Below are 24716 nucleotides of genomic sequence, written 5' to 3'. Positions count from 1 at the left end.
GGGACAATTGGTCTTGCATCTCCAGAATCATGAACCAAAATATACCTCTGCTTACTTCATAAGTAGGTACTTCATACTCTGCAGGTATTGTTATAGTAGCACTAAGCTGCCTAAATTACATATTCTTTTCCATTATCCTTTTGTTACTTGTTTTTAGTTTGAGTCCACCATGGCTAGAGAGCAAACTTTGCAAATTTTCAGTTATTTTAAATGTGCTGAATTTACAACTCAAGTCATGGTATATCTTGGTGCATTTTCCATTTATTTTAAATATATGTACTGTTGCTCTTGAGTGGAGCCTTATGTAAGTGTTGATTACATCCTGTTGATTGACAGTGATTACTCTGTCTCCTTGCTGACTTTCTGAGAGAAAGAAGGATCGGCATTTGCAGCTATCTCTATGGATGTTTCATTTTGTCCATTTTCCTCCATGTGCTTTCAGTTCTATTGTTTGGTTCATACAAGTTTAGGATTGCTGGGTGTTCTCTGTGGTCTGACACATTTACGATTTCACACCAGCCCCTTTGACTTGGCAATGTAATTTGTTACGGAGGATATTTCATATCTATATTCCCATATCTGATGTTTGCTTAAAGTTTGCATGCTGCACTTTCTTCTATCATTTTAATTTTATTTTGCCTACATTGCTACATTTTATGTAAGTACCCAATGGCTCGTAATTGGGTCGTTGTTTCATTTTTAGTAGACTTTATTTTTAGAGTATTGTTTTCTTTCAGAGCAAACTTAAGTGAAAGGTACAGAGAGTCCCTTTATCCATAGATAGGCCCATGTAATACTAACACTACCCAGAGTGCTGTAATTTTCACAGAAACTGAACAGGACATGGAACCTTCACCCAGAGTCCATAGGTGGCATTAGCATTCTCTCCTAGTTGTCTATGTATTCGGGCATATGTGTGACAACATGTATCTACCCACTCTCAGTGTTTAAAGAGTTGCTTTATTGCCCTGAAAGTTCTCTGGAATCCCTTGGCTCATCTCTGCCTCCCCCACAGCTGGCCACCACAGATCTATAAGATTGATACACACACCTCTAAGGAGGTCCAGGGCAGGGGTTGGTGGTTTAAAAAAAAATGGTCCCAATGATTAGAGGGCTGGAACTCTCATTACAGCTCTGGGGAGAAGATAGGCGCTGGAAACTGTGTTCAATCAATTTAATTAACCATGACTGCAGAATGAAACTCCAATAAATTTTCTAGATGAAGCCCGGGGAGCCCCCTGGGTGGGAAGCCCAGAGTTCCAGGCTCCAGAGACAGAAGCTTCTGAAGAGGATTTACTAGGCTTTCTCTAGCTCTTTTTCATCTGGATGCCCACCAGCTTCCTTTATAGTAAAATGATGATCTTACAAATGAGACACTTCTGAATCTCAGGAGCTTTTAAGTGAATTATCAAAACTGAGGAGTCATGGGAAGGCCCAAATTAAATATGATGTCAGCTGGGCAGAGGTGTGTGTGACGAGACCCCACTGTGGCTCATGTCCAAACTCAGGTCGGTCCAGGTGTGGGCTCTGTCCCTTGGCTCTGATGCTAACTCTGGGTAGTGTCAGAGCTGAACGACTGAAACGCACCCACTTGGCGTCAGAACCACTGACAGAGCAAGAGTAAGAGAGTCTGAGGGTGACAGCTGTGGGACAGGCTCGAGAATCAATATCATTTGCCTTTAAGTACAGGACAAAAAGCATCACAAGGTGGCTCTAACAATCCAGAATACGGAACTCCACATTGCCTCTAGATGTAAGGGGAGAAAATCCCACTTCTACTGGAGTTTGGGCAGGAAATAGTGATTACAAAAAAAATCCATAATCAGGAACAAACAGTGAACTCTAAGAAAAAAATGTAATTACTGTCTATTCCATGGGTCAGAGGTGAATAGGGACTTCATAGATTTTAACATACATACATACACACACACACACACACACACACACACACACACACACACACACATATATATATATATATATATATATATATATATATATATATATATATAATGTTGTAGACTGTCCAAAACACTTCTTTGGGGAACTATGGGAAGAGACAAACAAGTGTGATTATTATGTGTTCCAAGAAGAGGGGCATATGAACTGAATCCTCTCATCTCATCTAGGCCTTCTGGCTAACATCTAGCACTAAATTAAATCTTCATCTTCATTACTGGGAAGGCCTCACTCAGATGCTGAACATAAGTCTAAAGCAATCAGTGGTGACGCAAGCACATTGTTTTCTTTATAGATGTAAATCTCAGAGAAACCGCTAAATGGGTTGGAGCCAGCTACCTATGAGAAATGTAATGGAGACAGAGATACAGAAAACCTCAGGTCTGCCTTCCAGTTTTTAAAATGTGAACAAGAATTATTTAATAAAAACAAGGTCCCCCAAAGAAGTGTCACCAACCATGTGGTGTTATTATCAGCATTTTACAGAATAGGACACAGGGCTTTGTTGGCATTTCAGAGCCCACAGAATCACAAAGGTCTCCGTCCATTTTTAATTTAAAAAATATGAGATAAGATCTCACCATGTAGCCCTACCTTGCCTGAAACACCTTGCATGGACCAAGCTAGCCTCAACTTCACAGAGATTTTCCTTCCTCTACCTCCCATTGCTGAGAGTAAAGGAGTGTGTCCCTATACCTGGCTTACTCTCGCCTCATTTTTAAATGATATTCTGAGTATTTCAGATCTTTTGTTTCTCTCTGAATCATCCCTGTAGATGCTTATAAATTAATATTTTAACATCACAGTTGATTCTGACAAGAAAACATCTTTTGAACAAGACCTTGAGCAATCCCAACAGTCCTCCCCAAGCAAGGCAAGAACCTGGACTTGCTCCCTCCCTCTTTTTGGCTGCCACTGCTGGCTTCCTCCCAGGTCCTGGCTAGATGGACAGTCATAGCTGGATGTACTGGTAGAGGCTGTCTTTCACTTCTCCATGTATGGTGACTCCACTATGATAAGCACATGCATGTGGGCTTTAGTATCCAATCAATCAAAGGAGACACAGGATTGCTCATCCAACTGGTTGTACAGAGATTTAGAGTGAAAATTGGAGCTTTGGCTTTCTGGCCCCGCCTCCCTCTACTCCTGCACTTTCTTGATGATGTGGATTCTATTCTGCCTGTGTCCTTCTGGAGAAAGCTCCCCCTCTACTCTCCCAGATGAGTCTGAGGTTGTGTTTTTTTTTTCTCCTGCCTGATATACTGGAAGTGAAGGACTCATGGAATCTTTTACCTCTAAGTGTCCATGTCTTCAACTCCAGGAAAAACAACAACAAAACAAACAAACAAAACCCTTCATATTCATTCATACTTTCAATCAACAGAATCTCCAGATGTACTTAATCACTGTTTCCCAATATAACTTCCCACCCAGGAGCCCCTCCAGGAAGGTAAGCCCCAGTACATGGATATAAGGTGAAATAGTGAGCCTGGACATAATTCACTGAATATTTTATGTCCAAAATGCAGATGCTGGCAGGGGTCATGAAGACTGCCATGACAGACTCAGAAGCCAACTCCATGGCAGTGTGAATACCAGAAAGAAGAGCAGATGCAGTGGAATCAACATGACAAAGGAACAGAGACAAGATCCCTAGGACAGAAGGAAGACAATGAGATTTGGATTCAAGTCCCCAAATGTCCTCTGTAAAGCAGGCAGGACAGCCAAACTAGTGTGGTGACATCTCCCATGATCATCCAAGGGACACAAACGAGCGAAAGTGCATTGCAAATTCCAGGTTAGATTCAGAAATGATGTCACTGTATGGCTGTTTTCAAATGTGGACACTGAAAATACACTCAGTCACACAAACAAAGTCAGGTACAGGAATCAAACCCTTTCCACATTTTCCAGAAGAATCAATGATATCTCATTTCTCATTTCCTCCCAGAGTGGCATTTCTGAAAAGCATGCCATTTTCTGAGACCAGCCAAAGCTACACAATGCTTCCCACCTTGCTCTACATTCCCTCTCTGGGTATAAGTTCCGAACAGGCACTTTAAGGGACTTCTTCCCAAACCAGTATCTTTTAATGATATCTGTGAAAATCCAAGAAGCCAGCAGAGCCCGTGTGCTGCTATGTCCATGGCCAGCTGCTTCTCGCCTATGCAAAACACTACTGGATGGGAACACTTCCCATCATGAATATTCCTTTTCCATTTTATACTTTAATCTACTGCCCATAATTTTCCCTGTCAGAAACAATGAAGGTGCCATCTGCACACTGCTGTTTTAATGTATGCCTGATGGTTATTGTCAAAGGACTGTCCTGGGTCACTGTCACTGCATTAATTGTTCAATGCACAAAACAAGCTGGAGAGTCCAAATCATCCTGTCATGCTCAGGGGGGGGGGGAGGAAAAGAGGGGAGGGGGGGGGAGGAGGGGAGGGGGGAGGACCGGAGGACGGGAGGAGGAGGGAATGAGAGGAGGAGAGGAGGGATTTCCCACAGCCTGTTCATCTTCCACTGTGATGTTCAGCCTATGAGGGAAGAGCCTGGGACCGGCTCTACTCAGCTGGAGTTCGAAACACCCAATCCATAATAATACCATGCCTTTTACCAGTGATTTCCAAAGTCCGTAAAGATCTTTCAACAGATAAGCTATGAATATCAAGTCAAAGCTTTCAAGTTAACCATACCAAACTTTATTTCCTATCAAAGACTGGCCTTATAATCTTTGAAGTTAACTAGAGATTAAAAGTTTTGATGGCCAAGACACTATGAAAATTTGTTTTGATTTCCTTCTGAGTCATTTCATAACACACACACACACACACACACACACACAAAAAAAAAAAAAAAAAAAAAAACAAAACAAGAAAATCCATTTCAATTTTATTCATGAGCCACTAACCTTCATTATGGATACTGCTTACAGGTCACATTACTGCTCTAAATAGCACCAGCACACACACAATAAATAAATAAATGAATGAATGAATAAATAAATAAATAAATGAATAAGTAAATAAGTAAATAAATAAATGCAGTTAAATAAATATGTGTGTACGTATATATGTATACATACATATACATACACATATATATGTATATGTGTATGTATATATGTGAGCCAAACAGTGAAACAGATGTAACAATGGGAAAGAGATGATGTTTCCCAGTAGCTGTCTGTTGGGAATGGACAGCAAGTGAACCTCTTAGGACAGGAGCCAAGCTCTCTCTCATAAGCCCCTCTTTCCTGTTAGCTCTCAAAATAATGGGTGCCATTTCAATGCCTTTGAATATTAAAAGGTACCAGAGCCAAAGCTTTTTCTCCATATCATACACTCCTCAATAATTGAAATGTCCATTTGAGTACAGTCATTACGAAATGTGATGCCCAAGTGTGACCTCAAATAATCACCCGACACTTTACCTTTAATTACTCTTGAAAATACAAACTATTTAAAAGTGATATAAACCATACCCCCCCAAAAAAAAATTTAAGGTAGATTACAAAGATAAGAAAGGTTTTAAAAACATCTTGTAAGGGAAAATCAAATTGGCTCTAGGAGAGAACCTGTGCTTTGCAGTCTGAATCCTTGGCATGAATTCCCTGTGACAAAAGAAAATGTCCCCGCGAACTTGAGTGAGAAAGTGGCTAAAAACAAGACGCAAGGTGCCTAAGCAGACAAGAAGGACTTATGAACCATACATTTAGGAATTTCTGTTTACTAAAAGATACTGCAATTCAAAGTGTCCCGGAAGAACATTTTAGGAAGTAAGCCTACACCCAGCATTTGAAGTGGTACTAAAGCATAATGAGCGGCCTCTGTGTGAATGCCCTCTCCAAACATCGCGCTGAAATCGCCTTTGGAGGCTGAGAGATAGCTCAGTCAGTAAGAGTGTTGCATAACCCAGACAAAAAGGAGATGGGGAGAGAGAAGGGAAGGAGGGGGAAGTAGAGAAAGAGAGAGAGAAAAAAAGGTATATGTGTAGAGATACAAATTTGTAACCCCAATGCTGGGGAGGCAGGGCCACACAGCCTTGTCAACTTGGTGAGTTCTAGGCTAACGAGATATTCAGCCTCCAGGAAATAAAAAATGTGATCTCAGGTTCTAAGGAAGACACCTGAAGTTACCATCTGGCCTCCACAAGCACATGCGTGTGCACGGAAACACACGAACACGCGTACATGAGGGCTCCACCTCAGTATTGGACTAATGTCTTAACTGAGGGAGTGAGTTCATCTTCATCCCACTCTCTTCCTCTTCCTCTCCTTGTTCTAGGCCATGCGAGGCCTTCCATGTCACCAACATAAAACAGGACACCGTCTAGCCTCTAGAAAGGTAAGAAGTCAATTTCTACTCTAATGAACCAGTTACATTCACATATTCTCTTCCGGCAGCACAAAATAAAGACAGAAAAGTTACAAATTCGTAGTATAAAAATTCATACATGAGTGCTTTAAACAAAGCAACATAAGAAAACATCAAAATATGAATAGATGCCTTGCAAAAAAAATAGATCTGAACAAAAATTTCTCAAAAATTAAATGATCTCATGTTATTAGCAGTCAAGGTGTTGCTAATTAAAACCCCAGGAAATATTATTCCACACTCACCAGAATAACAAATTTATTTACTTTTAGTACTGAGGAATGGACTCAGGGCCTTAAGTATGCTTTAAGCATGCCAGGCAGGGGCTTTACCATTGGCCTACATTCCAAATCACTGAAGACACCAAGTGTTTGAGCACGTACAGCCACTACAACTCTCCTAAAGTGTCAGGCAACGTCTGAAACAGAGACTTGCTACTCTCTAGCAGAGCAAGCCGACTTCCATTGAATGGGCCATTCAGAAATGCAAGCCTTGTGCACAACAGTCACTGTGGAGATCAGCCCTTTTAGGCTGTGGGATCTGATACTAACCTAGTAGTATTAGTGTCAAAGCTGAACTGACTGTCACACACTCATCTGGTGATAGAGGCAAGATGGAAGATTCCAGTGAGACAGCTGCAGGACAGGCCCAGGAAACAATCAATTTGCTTTCAAGTGAGAGGACAGAAATCATCACAAGATGGTTCTAAGAACACAAAAGACAGAACTCCACGTACATCTCAACAGGAGAGGGGAAATTATACTTCTACTGGGGAGACAGAGATAAAAGAACAACTGTAACACAGAAAGGACCACAGCACTAACTCTAGGGAAAATAAATACAACCACTGCCTACTCCATGACTCAGAAGTGGACAGGACGCCACAGACTTTAAAATAAATACCACATATCAAATTCAAGCAAAACTGATTATGTAATTTCTTGGGGACATGTGGGAGGGCAAAGGAAGTGTGGTAGCTGTGTGGCAGAGAGCTGGGGAGAAATTTGAGAATTAAATCTTCTTTAAATATTGAGCATCACTCTAACCGAGAGTGACAATATAAGCATTGTGCAGATGATGCAGATGTAAATCTCCAAGAAACAGCTGAAAGAATATTCATGGAAGTATTCTTTATAACAGAAAATCTACCGACACTCTAGGTATCTATCAATATAATATGAAATCTTGTTACGGCTGTACAATAAAAATGAGTGAAGTGAAGTTACAGGCAACAGCTTTGGTGACTCACAAAAGTAAATTGAACAAAAGCAGCCATATATGAGGAAATAGATACTGTTAAAGCTCCACAGAGAGGGATTAGGTGGTAGACGGGAGCACACTGGCTTTAAGCCCTGGTACTGAGGAGAATAAAAATAAAAGAAGTCCCAGAGGCAGCAAAGATTAAAACCTGGTATCTGAAATAAGGTTAGCAGGTTTGTTTGTCCTGGAGGATGGGATGGCTGGGCTGGGGGGCAGGACCTTAGGGTGAGTCCCTTTGTGGCAATTCACTGGCTGGATTCTGATATTGCCACACACTTGTGCATACCAACTGCAATACAACACAAAGTGTTCAAACAGGATTAAGGGCTAACCTCCAGAATGAAATCTAAGCCTCCATGAGCTAACTTGATGAAGTTACTCCAAATATCAACAAAATGCCTTTATGGAATAGCAAACTGTGTTTTCTGACCAGTGATTGAAATTGCAGATTTTATCAAGCCAACGTTAATCAAATACACTCTGACGATCAGTGAGCAGTCTTGGCTTAATCTGTTTAATCAAAATCACCAAACATTATTTATTTAAAATTATATTAGAGTAGATATGCTACACCAGAAACTCTTTATATAATCTAAAACCTGAAACCAACTGGAAAGCTACCCTATGTTTACCTTCTCTCTAAAAACAAAGTGAGTTCTTCCTTCACATGCCCTCCCTGTGGAATCGAGATACCATTGCTTCTGCTCAAGGAAGAATCTTTATAGACAGTTTGCTTTCAGTGATCCAAAAGTCAATGCCCTACGCCTAGCACCTCTCACAGGTGGCTTTCTTTAGCCATGACAAGTGCAATTCCCTGCTGCCTGCCCCTTGCAGGGGAGACAGGTCAGCAGCCATATCTACAGACTGACAGACCTGTGCTTAGCCCCACTCAAAGCCTCGTCTCTCACTCAGCCTCCCCTGTTCATTTTAACCCACTCCCTTGGATTTTATATAACCTTGTATTTAATTTCTGATCATTTTAATTAACTATTTCTGCCTGCCAGGTGCTATGATCCCAGATTTCTGTTTTAACTTCAATGTATCAATGCATGCCAAGGGCAAAAGTAAGGGAAATATCTCTCTCTCTCTCTCTCTCTCTCTCTCTCTCTCTCTCTCTCTCTCTCTCTCACACACACACACACACACACACACACACACACACACACACAAACACACACACACACCACATATGCACACATCACTTTATAATACTTTGAGTGTTATGTTTGCTAAAATAGCTGATGTTGACTGTGATGAAGGAAATCACTGACATGCACAGCGTGAGAATAGCTGTTGAAAAACACCAAATGGGAGAGGTAATCCCCAACACCAACTGCACAGATACAAAATGACTTTTGTCTTATCTGTAAACACCACCTAATCCTGATGTTTAAGTTAAATAAGCAGTAGAGAAGAGATTTTATCACTGTTTGGCCATGACAGGACCATTTCTCTTTCTTTAACAGCATGTCAGGGATGAAACAGAGAGCTGGAGCTCTGGGAAATGTACTGAGTGGCCTTGAAAGTTATCATTTGTAAGAAAGACTCCTGCAAGATAACTGCCCATAATATCCAGCAACAATGATGAAACAATTTTGGAAGTTTTTATTCCTAGACCCATAAACAGGTTTGAGAGGGGGGGGAAATTCTACCATAACAAATTTGGGTTGATTATAAAGGAGCATTGTAAATAGGACTTAATAATGGACAATGGTCAGCTAGATGGACACCAGCTACTGAGCGAAAGCAATTGGAAAAGCGGGAAGAAATGCAATCACAAGTTTGAAGGCACCAGGGAACTGTCAGGGCAGTGAGGGATCACAGACACGCTGAAACAGGGTGGGGGACCCCAGGGAACAACAGCCTACTTTTCTAAGATCACATGGTGTGTCCTTCAGAGAGACTACACATCTGAGGGCACCCGGAAAGAGGGACTGGGACAAAGCAGGAGCTCCAGCTCAGGGAAGCGAAGGAAGATCCTCGTCAATTCTTTGGAATTCTAGCCCAGAATGTATGAGCAAGAAGCACTTCCAGGGGTTAGAGAGGGGCAGTTGCTTTCCACAGCCTCTGAATGGATGGAGAGAATGTTGGCTGCTGGTGTCCGTGCGCTGGCAGCTGAGCAGAGGAAAGTGCAAGCCAGAACTGAGAATGTGTTCACAGGCCCTTCAGATAATGCCTATAATTTCTACATACATTTTCTAGAACAAACAAAAAAACCACCTGGCTTAGAAGACTGTACATCGTGTTACTGGGGAAAAAAAAAAAAAAAAAAAAAAAAAAAAAAAAAACAAGAAAATCAACAGTAGAAACAGTGTGCCTCAAACACCAGAGTCTTTGACTGGAGACTGCAAACGGTTCTCTGGTGTTAGTTTTATTTCTTTATGTGTATGGGTGTTTTGCATGTTTGTTTGTCTGTGCACCACATATATGTCTGATGCCCATGGAGGCCAAAAGAGGGTACCGGAGTCCCTGAAACTGGAATTATAATTTTGAGGCACTGCTGGGAATTGAACTCTGGTCCTCCAGAAGACTCTTAACTACTGAACTCCTTGACTACTCTAGCCCCCGTGAATGATTCTTACTAACATATGAGTTTTAAGAGAAATATGCAATGAACAAAATGTAAGAAAAACCAAAAGAAATTTTCTTGAAAGTGAAATCAATAGATGAGAAAAACAACCAGACAGAAAGGATCTGTGACTGAACATGAGTCACCAGCTGTAAGGAAGCCTAGAGAGAAAGAGTCATGCAAAATACAGGAAAAATCAGAGTTGGGAGCACAGCAGAGTTGCTCAGTCTCAGCATTCCTGATACCTTGGTCCAGGTACATCCTGGCTGCATCCAGCACATTTTCCACACTTGAGACATTTAGTGGCTTCCTTGGTCCCATCCCAGGAAATGTCAGTGGCACCCTATGGCAACCAAAAAGGCTTCAAGACATGAATGGTCATCCCCTAGGTGACACAATTGTTCCTAGAAAGGATGCACTTGTATACAGAGGGTAACAGTGTTTCAAACACACAACTGCAGTCCCAAAAGGAATAAGGGGAAAACAGAGCAGAAACCACACTTGGCATGTGTGGCATTCCAACATTTATGAAAGAAACCATGTAACAGAAGCATAGCCCTATTTTGAGCTCAGGGTTGTCCAGGAGACCCCCCAAAACACATACAGGCTTTTGCTATTGCCCTTGGTTGTCTCTTAGATTGGAAGGGTTTCCTATTGCTGAAAACACCAGTGCCCAGAGACCCTGCCACCACCACCCTGAGCTGGAACAAACCTGAATACTTCATCCCTGAAGACAAGCTTTCATGGTACCAGAGTGCACCATGCAAGCTTCCAAAGGAGGGAAGCCACCAATGATCCTACCCAGCAATGACAGCAAGAAACCACAACATAAAACAACATGGCATGATAACCCTGAGGGTGCAGTGGTGGCACATTCACCTTGGACGTGACCAACAGCTCTTTAATTGGACTTCAGACCCACTCAACAGGAGGGAAATCATGCCCGATACCGGAAGCCTAGCCAACTACCCAGGACCAGTGAAGTCATGGATCTTAGAGAAGAACCTACAATCACCACTTTAACAAAACCAGCATAATCACTAACTACACTCTAAACATTTGTCCTTACACCCACAGATAAATGTAGTTCTCCCCCCTCATCAAGGAAACTTCTCTTTGTAACAGATGGAGACCACTACAGAAAAACCACAGCCAATCAAAATGTAGAGTTTGGATCCTGGCGCCAACGGATACATCATCAAACAACTCCTGCACCTACGGCTAAGGGTACACTGTAGAAGGGAGGGAGAAAAGACTGTAAGAGCCAGAGGGTCAGGAAGATTGCTGTGAGCCTGCGTCTCCTAGAAATGTCAGAAGCTACACCTGTAAAGTCTCACCAACATCACTGCCCAAAGGTAAGCTGAGCAAAGACAATACCGAGAGACATGCCAAAGTGGATGGGGGAAGCCTAGGAGAGCTCAACCGACACAAAGAACTGCAGGCGACTAAGGAATACTGAGGGTGGGAGAAATGGTCTTCCCCAGGGAACAGCACAGCAATTGGTTATACAATACCAAATGGTCAGCCCTGAAACATGCATACAAGTATCATTATTCAGAGTGTGTGTGTGTGTGTGTGTGTGTGTGTGTGTGTGTGTGTGTTCAGGAAAAAGAAGACAAAACAAGCACAAATCTAGAAATGACATAAAATCGCTTACAACAAACAACAACAAAGCCTTTAAGAGTGCCCAGAGGAAAATAAGAACAAAGCACCTTAAAGGTGAACATGACACTCACCTGACCTTAGGAAAAGCAGTGGCAAGAAGAAACAATGGGGTAAGAGTTTTAAAATGAGAAATGGGCTGGTAAGATGGTTCAGTGGATAAAGGCCCTTGCCATCGAGCCTAACAACCTGAGCTCAATCCCTGGGACCCACCTGGTGGAAGGAGAAACCCAACTCTTGCAACTTGTCCCCTGACTTCAACACGTTTGCAGCCACACACATAAACCTACATGTGTGTACATACACATACACGATAAATAATTGTAACAAAAATTTTCTAACAAAAAAAATGTGGTACATAAATTACTAACCCAGATTTTGAACCATTATTTGAAAATGAAATCATTATGAATATATGTAGAGACAGAGAAATCACAGATTTTTGCCACTTCTAGAGCTACACAATGGAGTACCAAAGAGGAGAAGGCAATGGGAAGTCAAGGATGCGGGCAGGAACAAAAGCAGCAGAAATGTAAATGGATGAGCAAATTCAAAAGACTATGTCAGAGGAGACTGGACACAATCAGAGTGGTGAGATGGGAAGGGTTCAAGGGAGAGGAACAGGGAGAGGCTGAAGGGAGGAAGGGGGAGGGGAAATCATTAACTCGATTTCAATTAAAAATATTTTTTAAAGGATATGTCAGCTCAGACAATTATAATGTTAAGTTTCAAAATACAGTGAGAAACAAAATGCGTGGCATTCAAAGCACGTACATTGAGAATGTGAGATTGAAGTCCACGTGGAAAAGTGTGCTAATATCTGCACACTGCACGGAAAGAGCTATGACCTTCATTAGGATGTCATTAGTCAAGGATTCCTGCTGCAGTCTGTAGGTCACGGGAAGAAAGAGATGTATGACTAACAAACTGGGGGCGAAAATGAGAAAGGAGAGAGAAGCGAACAGAGGAGTCCCAGCAAACACTGAAAAAACTGACTTCAACCCAGCTGCTGTACCCAGTGAGGAACCAAAGACAAGGGTTGTAAATAAACACCACAGAACCAGCCCCACTGCGCAATTCACCACGATCATTCAAGTAAAACTATTTTAAATTCTTTCTGAACTTACCAAAAGGAAGAGGGTTAGGTATGCAGTGACTCAAGAGTTACATAACAGTAGCCAAACAACAGTCTCTACTACTTGGCCTATGTGCATCCCTTTAAAATTAATGCTGCTTAATATTGATCAAGGCACCATAAATGGTGTCTTAGTACTTTAATTTTTAAATATTTCTCTCCAGACCTATAAAAATGAAAAGAAGACGAAATAAACCACACCAGAATGTCTTAAGCAATGGTGATTTGGATAATTTCTCCTCCTCAACTCTGTCTTTGTTAAAATTTGATTTGGCTTGCTCTACAAAGCATATCTTTCTTTTGTAATTTTAAGAAATGTCACTTATAGAAACATTATTAGGTCAGCTATCCGGTTCTGCATGTAATGAGCTTGGAATTCACCACTGTGTCCTAACAAGAAGTAAAGAGCTGAACAGACTGAAAATGAACCATTCCTTGCCTACTTTGTAGGAGAGGGGATAACCTAGGACACATAGCTACCCTCAAGGTCGGGGAGACAAAGAGTCACATCTACCCAGAGCAGACTCAGAGCAAAGAACGGGACAGGAGAACCTGTCTGTCATTGAACGGCTGAAGACTCAGTGCAGATAATTCTGACAGTTACAAACTCCAGAGGAACTTAGTCAAAGGAACCCCATAACATTGGGAGGCTTACTACCAGAAGCCTGACCGGGATCCCTAATAAACAGAGACACTCTTCCTCCAGCTTCCCTAAGCAGCGGCACTTTGCAATACACCAGAAAGTCTTCTACTTAACAATGTCCACCCTACAGCAGAATGATACAAATTCCAGCCAGCCTTAGCCAGTCTGTGCCACCTAATGAGAAAGAAAATGACTGAAGTGGTTGGTCCATAGTCCAGGGGCTCAGCAAAGCCTGCCACTTGATCACAGTACAAAGGAGCACTCCCTCTCTTCCCACACAGATCCATATGGGCAACGGCTAATTTCCTGGAACTCCTCCATCCAGTCCATCATATCTGGCTGTAAGAAAACATCAGAAAACACGCTGAAAGGCAAAAAAAAAAAAAAAAAAAAAAAAAAAAAAAAAAAAAAAAAAAAAAAAAAAAAATGCAACTTGAAGAGTCAGAAAGGGCAGGCGTGACAGGGATGCTGGAACTAAAGCTTTCAAGACCAGAAACTGACAGAGGCTGTTAATATGGAAGCTCTGGTGGAGGAAGCAGACGCCATGCAAGAACAGATGGTGACAAACAGAAAGGAAAAATCTAAGGAAGAACCCAAAGAAATGCTAAAGACCAAAGCCTGGTAAGAAAAATCGGGTGCTTTCCACAGAGGTGCCACAGAAGAGCCTCTGAGGGTCAGACTACATCAATGGAAACGTTGAAAACAACATTGAATGAATAAAAAAAGGACAGAATAAGTACTATAGGAACACTAGAAGAAGTGTAACATGGAGGTTGGAGAGATGGCTCAGCGGTTAAGAGCACTGACTGCTCTTCCAGAGGTCCTGAGTTCAATTCCCAGCAACCACATGGTGGCTCACAACCATCTGTAATGAGATCTGGTGCCCTCTTCTGGCCGGCTGTCATATATGCTGTATACATAATAAAAAAAATAAAATCTTTTAAAAAAAAGTATCCTGACTAGAAATGTAGATTTAAAAAAAAAAAAAAAAAAAAAAAAGAAGTGTAACATGGGACCAAGTGTAACATGGGACCAACAGAAGTTCAATTGTATATATTGATCCAAATATGTCAATCACCACTTTGGTTTGATGCTCTAAATGTACCAACTGAAAGAAATGAAGTGGATGAAAAAGCAAAGTCCAACTCTGTATTGTCTACAAGAAACTTTATTAAATATGAAAACAGAAAGACATTAAAAGTAGAAAGGAAAAATACACTGTGCTATTGGTAAATATAAGAAAAGTACATCGACACAAGAACTCAAAACGAGCAATGTTGTCAGGGATAGAGGCTATCACGATCCTTCGTATGTGCCTAACAATGGAGCATCAGATTATAGCAGACATGAAGTCAGAAAACTGCAAACAGCTTAACCCACCCTCCCAGCTAAATGGCCTCTGTTAGAACACACACTGGTGTGCTTGCTGCTCACAGTGGCATAAGTTTGTAATGTTAGTACCTGAGAAGCTGAGGCCAGACTGGGCTATATAGCAAGACCCTGTCTTTGTCTCTCTGTCTCTCTTTGTCTCTGTCTCTGAGTGTGCCTCTGTGTGCCTGTGTGTGTGCGTGTGTGTGTGTGTGTGTGTGTGTGTGTGTGTGTGTGGTATCTATCTATCTATCTATCTATCTATCTATCTATCTATCTATCTATCTATCTATCTATCTATCTATCTATCTGCCTGCCTGCCTGCCTACATACCTACTTATCTACCTACCTATCTATAAACAAAATAAATAAATGTACTTGTGCTGCAGGTAGAAAATCAGTTAAGGACACAGTTGGATTTGAGATCTCCAATCACTCAGACACAATCAATCTCTCTATAGAAGAATTCTTCACCAGATGAATGCATATTCTTAAAATGACATGGAACATTCTGTGAGGTCAAGGCATTCTAACTGCAGCACACTGTAGTACTCTATTACACAGTTAAAAGAACAGCAGTATCACATCCTGTGCTGTGTCCACAGTGGAATTTAACTAGAACCCAGTAACAGTCACATCCTGTGCTGAGACTACAATGAAATTTAACTAGAACCCAGTAACAGTCACATTCTGTGCTGTGTCTACAGCAGAATTTAACTAGAACCCAGTAACAGTCACATCCTGTGCTGAGTCTACAATGAAACTTAAGTAGAACCCAGTAACAGTCACACCCTGTGTTGGGTCCACAGCAGAATTTAACTAGAACCCAGTAACAGAAGCATACCTAGAAACACCCCTCCCAAGACACACACAGATTTAAAGACCATGCTTCCAGACATGTGCCTGAAAAAAATCTCAAAACAATATTTTAACTAAATGAGAATAAACATAACTTTTCAAAACTTATAAGACAAAGATAATCAGTGCTTAGAAGGAAATGTATAGCACCAAGCAGCATTTAAAAAGAAGGAATACCTATAATCAATAATGTCTCTACCTTATGGGAAAACACAAATTAATAAATCTAAATACGAATTACAACAGAAATAAATTAATTTGACAATAGGAAATCAATAGGCAAAATGAACATTAAAAACCGGCTTTTTGAAAAGATCAATAGAATTGACAAGCCACTAGCTCAAGGAGGAAAACAAAGACAGCATAAATTACTAATACCAGAAATGAAAAGGAGGCCACGATCCCAACCCTATGACATTAAAATGATGTAAACTAATACATGAACAAGCATGTACTCACAAATTTGATAGCCTAAGTAAAATGGACTGTTTCTTTTAAATAAATAATTTGTTAAATTACACACACACACACACACACACACACACACACACACACACACACGAGGAGAGGGCGGTGGCTGGATAGGTTGATATTTATTAAGGAAATTAAAATCAATCACTAATTTTTTTCAAGAAAAAAAAAAGAACACCAGGCTCAGACATTACCAATTCTCTATTATGTCTTTGAAAGGGCAAAGGAATTATTGCCTGCATAATTCTATGAAGCCACATAACTCCAGAACACAAATATAAAAATCTTCAATGATGGAGTCTCCCAGAAGGCTCAGAAAGTGAAAGTGCTTGACCCCATGTCCGCTGACCTGTGTTGTATCCCAGGACCCACATAGTGGGAGGAGAATGCTAAGTCCTACAAGCTGTCCTCTGACCACCATATGAGCACTGTGGTGCATACACACACACACACACACATGTGCACACACACATAAGAAACTTAGCTGGGCGGTGGTGGCGCACGCCTTTAATCCCAGCACTCGGGAGGCAGAGGCAGGCGGATCTCTGTGAGTTCGAGGTCAGCCTGGGCTACCAAGTGAGTTCCAGGAAAAGGCGCAAAGCTACACAGAGAAACCCTGTCTCGAAAAACCAAAAAAAGAAAAAAAAGAAAAAGAAAAAGAAAAAAACTAAATAAATGTAAAAGCAACAACAAAATGTGAGCAGCTTGAATCTAAGCAATGTACAAAGAGAATTATTTCCCATTACCAAATGGGATTTATTCCAAATATGTGAGGATGGTTCAACATTGAGATATCAATTAGCATAATCTATCACATCAACCAGCTAAAGAACAGTAATTCCACTACCATATGAATAGACATAAATAAGCCTTTTAAAAACGTTCTGTATTCATTCATGATATGAAAGCTCAATAAATTAGAAATAGGGGAGAACTTACTCAGATGAAGAATGCTGACAAAAAAATTACAGCTAAATTCGTAACTAATGGTGACAAACTCAAGCTTCGCTGTCAAGGATACGAGCAAGGCCAGAATGTTCTTCTCATTACTCTTTCTCGATTGCATGAGGCTCACAAAGGGAATAAAGATATACACACTGGGAAAGGAAAACTGTGACAGCCTGTGTCTGCAGATGACACTATTGGCCATCAATAAAATCCAAAAGAATCACCAAATAAAGTCACAAGAAAACTTTTTGTGGATATGGGAAACGTACTTCTGAGGTGCATACATAAACATTCTAGAAGAGTTGACACAATATCATACACAACCAAGGCTTGGGAGTGATGCTTCCCAACTTAAAGACTATTATATCATGATCACAGGAATGGGGTGCTGATGGGGGGACACATGAGTTAGTCGAACAGAAGAGTGAGTCCCCAAAATACAACAGTGTGAACAGCTGTGACAGATACTTTTAAAAGAATGATACCAAAAATATTATCTGTGTAGCAAAAAGCACAAAAACCTTATACCTTTCACAAAAATAACTCAAATTGGATCAGATCTAAACCAATGTGAAACTGTATTCATCCTAGTCTAACAGAAGAAAAAAAAACACAAAAGGCAAAATTCATTAAAGACACAATTTGTATGATAGATTTCACCAAAATTAAAACTTTCTGCTGTGTAAAAGACATTGTTGGAACAAAATGACCAACCAACCACTCTACACGTTCTAAACGACACATCTGACAAATGACTATTTTTCAAATATATGCACTAATGAGAAAAAGATCTCACCACAAAAGAGGGTCAAGGATTGTAATAGACACTAAAGAAAAGCAGACGGCAAAGAATCTCATGAAAAGATGCTTCACATTATCTATCGGGTAAACACACATGCGACAGTAAGGTACCACTACACAAGGGTTAGAATCAACAAAAGCTAAGACTCCAACACCACCAAATGCTGCTATGGATGGAGAGTAACAGAATGCTCACTGCTAACCTCAAGACTTGCCTGAGTGCTCCTTACAAAGTGGAACAAGCCCTGACCACTGAGTCTTGCAAATGCTCCTACTGGTAATTTCCAAAAGACTTCAGTCTGCATAAGAATAGCAACACAGATATCACAGCTGTTTATTCAGTTGCCAAAACTTAGGTGCAAATAAGACATGCCTCCATAGATGAAATGATAAATAAGCTAATACAATCACAATGCCCTATTAGTCAACATAGAAAAGACATGAGCTGGCAAGTCATCAAAAAATATGGAGGGTTTCAAATGCCTGTTACTAAGAGAGAGGAGAAAATCTCAAAAAGGCTACAAAGAGATGACTGTAACCCTATCACATTCTGGAAAAGATTTTTTTTTGAGGGGTGTGGTGTGTGGTGTGTGGAATAGTATGTGCAGTGTACATACTTGTTACTATAGGTGTGTGCACGTGGATGAGGAGGCTACAGGTCAACCTTGGGTATCTTTCCTTTTGTGGGCTCTTCCTTTGTGTTTTGAGGCAGGGTTTCTTGCTGAACCCAAATCTAATAGGTTCTGCTAAGCCGGCCAGTTAATAGGCTTCAGAGATCTGCTGGTCTCCCTCCCTATACCCCAAGTACTAGGATTACCAGTGACAACTGCAGCTGTTTGTGTGCTCTGGGGGATCAGAACTCAGGTCCTCATGATTACATGGTCAGCACTTTACCAGCTGAACTAACTCCCCAGGCCCTGGAAAGGAAAGTTACACAATGAGTAAAAATACCAGTGGAGGCAAGGGTTTGAGGGAAAGATATGGAGGAAAGGGAGCATCAATAAACATTTTTAAAGCAATGCCTCAACTCTGTATGTGCTCCAATGGTGGACACAAGAGTATTAAGATTCATTTGTCCAAGTCCACATCACTGCCAGTAAAAATATAAAGTACAGCCTGAGAGTGATGCTGACATGTTGGGGTAGACTCACCAGGCTTGCATATAAACAATGGTACAGGAAATGATGGTGAGAAGAGGCCGGGGGGGGGGGGGGTGTCAGGAGAGCCAGGTGGGAAATCTCTGCACTTGTTGTAAACTTAGAACTGCTCTAAAAAAAGAAAGCTATTAAATTATGGTAACTATCTGATTTTTCACCTTGGCCATTTCTGCTTAGACATCCCATATGAGTATGATTTTTATTGAGAGGTGCAGCATTTTAAATTCTGCTAGTAAATAAAAAGCACAAAAATCTGCTGAGTGTTAGTTATCAGGAGGACACTAAAGGGACTTCAAATAAATCCCAGGTTCTTAGGGAACTGTGCTCCACCCCATGCCTGCCTCTACAGGAACAAACTCAAAATATACTACCAGTTTCACTGTCCTGTGAGTAAAGCTTCCAGAAAGCGCTGTAATCTAAAACCTTTAAAATTCTAAAATTCATTCATGCATAACTATGTGTCTTGTATTTGTGCATAACTACATATTGATTTGTATTATTCATTTAAAGCATATTACCTTCTGGAGATGTTTTTATAACTGCATATTTATTTTATGCAAATGGATATTAAGGATGGCCTTTAGATGCATGGGTCCAGGTAAATGACCAAATAGCGGCAGAGGAGAAGAAACACTATAAAAACCAGTGTCAACTCAGAAGCCCCATCTGCAAGTCTTCAGAATGATTCCCGATGCATGACCTCATTCTCAGCCCAGTGAAAAGCCCATGAAGTAAATTAAGAATCACCATAAACCCGAGTATGCATTAGGAATAAGGGACCACTTTCACTTAACTGATCTGTGAATGCACATGGTGCTTTTGTCCAATTATGTATCATGGATAGTATGCCCCCAAAGTCTCTTGAATCTTTCTCCTCCACATTGCCACAAAGGTCATTCTGTGTTTGACCTTGTTATGGTTTAAATGTATTCCCAAAAGTTCATGTATTGGAATTTTAATTCTTTAATACAGTCATGTTGGGGTGATCCTTATTGACTGGTGTATGGGCTCTGGGGACAGAGCCCTCAAAAATGCCTTTCTCAGAAGACTTGGTTAATTCTCTAGAGGCTGGATCAACTACCTGGAGAAGCAGTTAGAACCCAAGGCTGCCCCTGTGTCTAGCCTCTTCTGCATGGGCACACTTCTTCTTTTGCTTTCTGCTCTGAGTTCAAGCAACATGAAAGCCCTCACTAGAATCTGAGAGGATGCTACGACCACGATCCTGGACTTTGCAGCTCCTACACCCAGGAGCCAAAATAAACCTCTTTCTTTATAAATTATAGTCTCAGCTATTTTGTTAGAGCAACAGAAAATAAACCAAGAAAGATCTCCGTGTCCTTGCCCAAACTTTCCTCTCTAGCGTGCCCCACATTCGAGGCTTTTGTATCTTCTAAATATAGATACTGATACTTCCCGCTCCTGCTCAGAAATTCACCATGCCTTCCCACTCTCTACTGAGTGCTTTACCAAGGGGATAGCCAGATAACTAGAACAGACCACACTGGATATGGCAAACCCTCTAAAGACCCATGTTTTATCTTTAAAACATATGCACATTTTTTCTTCATTCTAATCTATAATTCATACTTATTGGATTTAATAAAAACTTATGATTAGAATACTTCCATTTCTAAGAAACTAGGTTCTGGCAAGCTAATCTTGCAGTTTTACAAGACTCTGGCTTGCTACCTTCTCATGCACACAGGGACAGCACAGGCCAGCATGTGAACACTATAGCATATTCAAGATACCTTATACACTAGCACTTTCTAGCAGAGAAAATCACTTTTAAAAAAAGAATACAGACTAGAAAAGGGGTTGATAAAACTACCAATGGTTTGATCAATATTTTTTGAACTTTTAATAAGCATAAGCATATAAGTCCTGAGAAGTCTTGCAACCAAACCTGAAGCAAACATCAACGGAGACAGGATTCCATGCAAATACCTAGTTGGAGGCAGAGAGCCAGGATCTTATGGAAACATCTTGCTAAAGGCAAGATTCAGGATTTCATGGAAACACCCTGCTGAAGGTGTCTCCTCCCTCACATTTACAATGCTCTGCTTCCATTGCCTGGGAAACACTTCCTACTTTTTCTACCTGGAAAACTCCTATCGGAAATCCAACCTCTTGCTCTTGAAACCACTCCAGCCACTGTCACTGGGAATAAATGTTTCCCTATGAACATGTGCAGATCTTGTCTACAAACTATGTTAAATTCCATCACATAAGGAAATCTGAGATTTACTTCTTGATCTTAGAGCTAGCCAGATCGTGTTGCCTCTAAAGGTGGAAGTCCTCTCTTATTCATTTATAAATTCTCCGAAACTAACAAGGCCTACACTGGGAGCCCTACAAACACAGGTAGAATAAGCTGATGGTGAAAACAACCCTGCATGAAAAGTGAGTGTGTGCGTGCATGTGTGCGTGCGTGCATGCGACTATATGCCATCTCCACGTCCCTGAAGGCAGGGCATCTATGCTTAAAAAAGGAGGGGGACGATGATAATAAATCAGGGGACAATCAACCCTGGTCTAAGGAACAGCTGAGCAAAATGACCCCCTAGCACTGAATTTGTAAAGAGATTACACTAGCCAAGACTGCAACTCATAACCCTCTTGAGAGCTGGTGTCTCTGTCCAGAGTGCTGAGATTTCAGCAAGGAAGACCTGGTTCTGTTCCAAAAGCAGGCAGCGCCAAGCAGGATTGGAATACAAATGTTTGCATATTTCCTTATGCCTGATGTAGAAACCTCCTTCTCACCCAGAAGCTTAGGACGGCCACATTCAATCAGCTACAGTTCATCCAGTTGACTCTGTTCTGAAAAAAATAAGTTACCAAGTCGAAAAGCAGCAGCTTATGACGGGCCAAGGGCATGTAAACTCAGTCCATGTGAGTTTTCCTGAGCAGACTGTCTGTATTCTTTGGGCATCCTTGAGAAGGTGACCACACCTCTCTAGGAATGGCCTTCGTGACCTCTGAGGAATGACTACGTAATTAAGATGGAGCAAGGCTTCAGCAAATTACCAGCGTGTGGCAGGAACCTCTCTTTGTTAATCCCCTCAAAACCCATGAAGTGGATATGATTGTTCTCCTTTCACACATGAGAAAGCGGAGCTGAGAAAAGGCAAGTAGCTCTCTCAAGGCCACTCCACAAAGATGTAGCACTGCCGAGTAGGAAGTTCAGTATGTGCACAGCTAGATCCGAGGCCAAGGTGAGGCCACGACTTTGCCAAACCTTACCCTCCCCTTGACCTCTGCTCATGACTCTCTTCACATGTATTTTCCTAACACTGATATGGTAACGACATAAAGGTGTATGATTTGTTGTTTTTTTATTTTTTTCTAATTTCCTACCATAACTAATTTTTTTCCACATCATGAATCCTATTTTACACCATAACTTTTCCTAAGAGTCAGCAAACCTTACTAACAGGTTAGCCAGATTTCCTAAAAGTTTTTCAATGGCCTTCGAAAGTCTGCTCCACCTCACACAAGCTCCACAGCTGAGTGCCCCAGCCCCCATACCATAAAGCTTACAACCACCCAGCCAGAGGCTGCTATGGAGCATACAGTGAGGTCGGCTGGCCAAAGCAGACCCTGGGCAAGTAGAAGCTGAGGAGAGCATCTTACTGTGTGACTCTTATGGAACATGTTAATCTAGCTACCTGACCCTTCCTTCTGTAGTTTTTGCATAAAAATAACGGTAATTGTGTATCTGGTCTTGGGGAATCTGTAAGTCACTCATATCATCTTTAGCTCCTCACAATGGCCAGTGAAGCACTTAGGTGTCCATTCTGTTAACAGAGATGTCAAGGCGCAAGTGTTCACGAAACTTCCCAGTCAACCATCCCGAGACCAGCAAAGTCAGAAGCAACAAACCAACTTCTCGGCCACTTAACTGCTCTGCAGGGCTACCCCACCCCAAAATGCCCAGGAGCCTTTGCCCCTCCTCCACTTCACAGCTTTCCACCTCCACTTCTCTCCGATCTACACTCTGCTCCAGGACAGAATCCCCCTCTCTCACTGGCTGTCACTCTGACCCACAACCAACAAGATTTCTTTGTCTTCCTTTCCTGAAGTCTGTGCTCTGTAAACTTAGAAAACAACTGTCCATGTGGCAGCAGCTGTCTTACATCTCTCATGATAAATCCCCCACATTGCCCACAACTACTTAATAAAGCAGGATCCTGCCACAGGAGGAGACGCGGGTTTAACGGGTATAGTATGGGGACAGAAGCCATTCATCATGACAGCTAGATTAAGAGGAACAAACAGCACAGGAGCGAAGCCACTTTACCTAAGCCCCTTTAGTGATGTTCTGCACCTCCTACCTGGCGTTGTGGTTATTTTGGCACCTCTTTCCTCCCACAGCAGTTCTTCCTGATGACCATAAACACCCCTTTGCTCCACCCTTACCCACTACAAGCCTTGTATAGAACAGATACCGGAACACTTTCTAAGGATTGGCGCTGTTTGAAGAATCCACCTTTGAAAAATCATACGAGTAGCCTAGCTAGCAGAAAAAGAGAGAAAGAGAGAATAAATAAGCTGACACGGGTACTGCAGGGGCGTGTCGCCTAAATCTAGTTGCTTGCTGCACGGGGTCGAAGCGACTGCTATCAGCTGCCTGCCTGGAATCCTCCAAGAAGGATCGCCAGCACCCGTCCTGCCCACAGAATAAAAACAATGTCCATCACTGTAATAGGAAGGGTTCTAAACACCCACAAGCTAGCCTTCTATCCAGACAGATGGGCAACGGAAAGACCAGGCCCCCGCCAAAGCACTACGCAGTCACTAACGAGAGAGAAAAGCCTTTAAGTGACTAAACTATACCGGGCGGGCGTAGGACTGCACTAGTTTTCTCTCTAAGGAAGACCGAAAGTGACCAACGCAGCTTGTTCCTGCTACTGACTCCCAACTCGGGACACTTTGGCCCGGAGTTTCTGGTGCCCACGCACAGGTGGCTGGGGGGTCCTGCCCGGCGCGCCGCCCGGTCCGGGACAGGAGGGTGCGCGGCCCGAGCGCCACGCCACACTCACCACATCCATGATCTGCAGGAGGCTCAGGGAGAAGTACACGGTGAGCGGTTGCGAGTCGTTGGCCACCGGCCTCTCCAGCGGGTTGTAGTTCTTGACCAGCTCCTTGTACAGCCTCCTCTGGAACTCGCCTTGCAGGGACACTTGGGAAGCAGAGCGCCCAGCGGGCCTCAGCGCGCGGCCGCCGGCCACCCCGCCCCGGAGCAGCCCAACCCCCGAGCCCGGCCGCCACCCGGGACCACCCGCCCGCCGGCTCGCCGGCTCACCCGCCGGCCCGCCCGCCCGCGCCTGCCCGCCGGGGGAGTGCGGTCGGAGCCGCGCCGCGGTTACCGTGCAGCAGCGCCGCGGCCAGAACCAGCCAAATGCTTCCCCGTCCGCCGCACATGTCGCCGGAGCTGCCGCCGGGTGCCGCCGTCCGCTCCGGGCCGAGCAGCCGCTCCTGCCGCCTCCGCGCCTTTAAAGCGCTG

At 42.3% G+C, this 24716-nt stretch overlaps 1 protein-coding gene across 1 annotated transcript in view; it reads right to left on the bottom strand.

The window, feature by feature from the left end:
* Chrna7 (cholinergic receptor nicotinic alpha 7 subunit) overlaps window positions 1-24697 on the bottom strand; it is a 120793-nt gene extending 96096 nt beyond the window's left edge. The window contains exons 1-2 of the mRNA XM_028872855.2: window positions 24580-24697; window positions 24253-24392 (exon numbers count right to left, since the gene is read on the bottom strand). Coding sequence (XP_028728688.1) covers window positions 24253-24392; window positions 24580-24634 — 195 coding nt within the window. The 5' untranslated portion in view covers window positions 24635-24697. The remainder of the gene's footprint in view (window positions 1-24252; window positions 24393-24579) is intronic.
* Between the last annotated feature and the right edge of the window lie 19 nt (window positions 24698-24716).

Source organism: Peromyscus leucopus, chromosome 1 (genome assembly GCF_004664715.2).
Source record: "Peromyscus leucopus breed LL Stock chromosome 1, UCI_PerLeu_2.1, whole genome shotgun sequence".
Classification (NCBI taxonomy): Eukaryota; Metazoa; Chordata; class Mammalia; order Rodentia; family Cricetidae; genus Peromyscus; species Peromyscus leucopus.
This window is presented reverse-complemented; position numbering and strand designations above follow the sequence as displayed.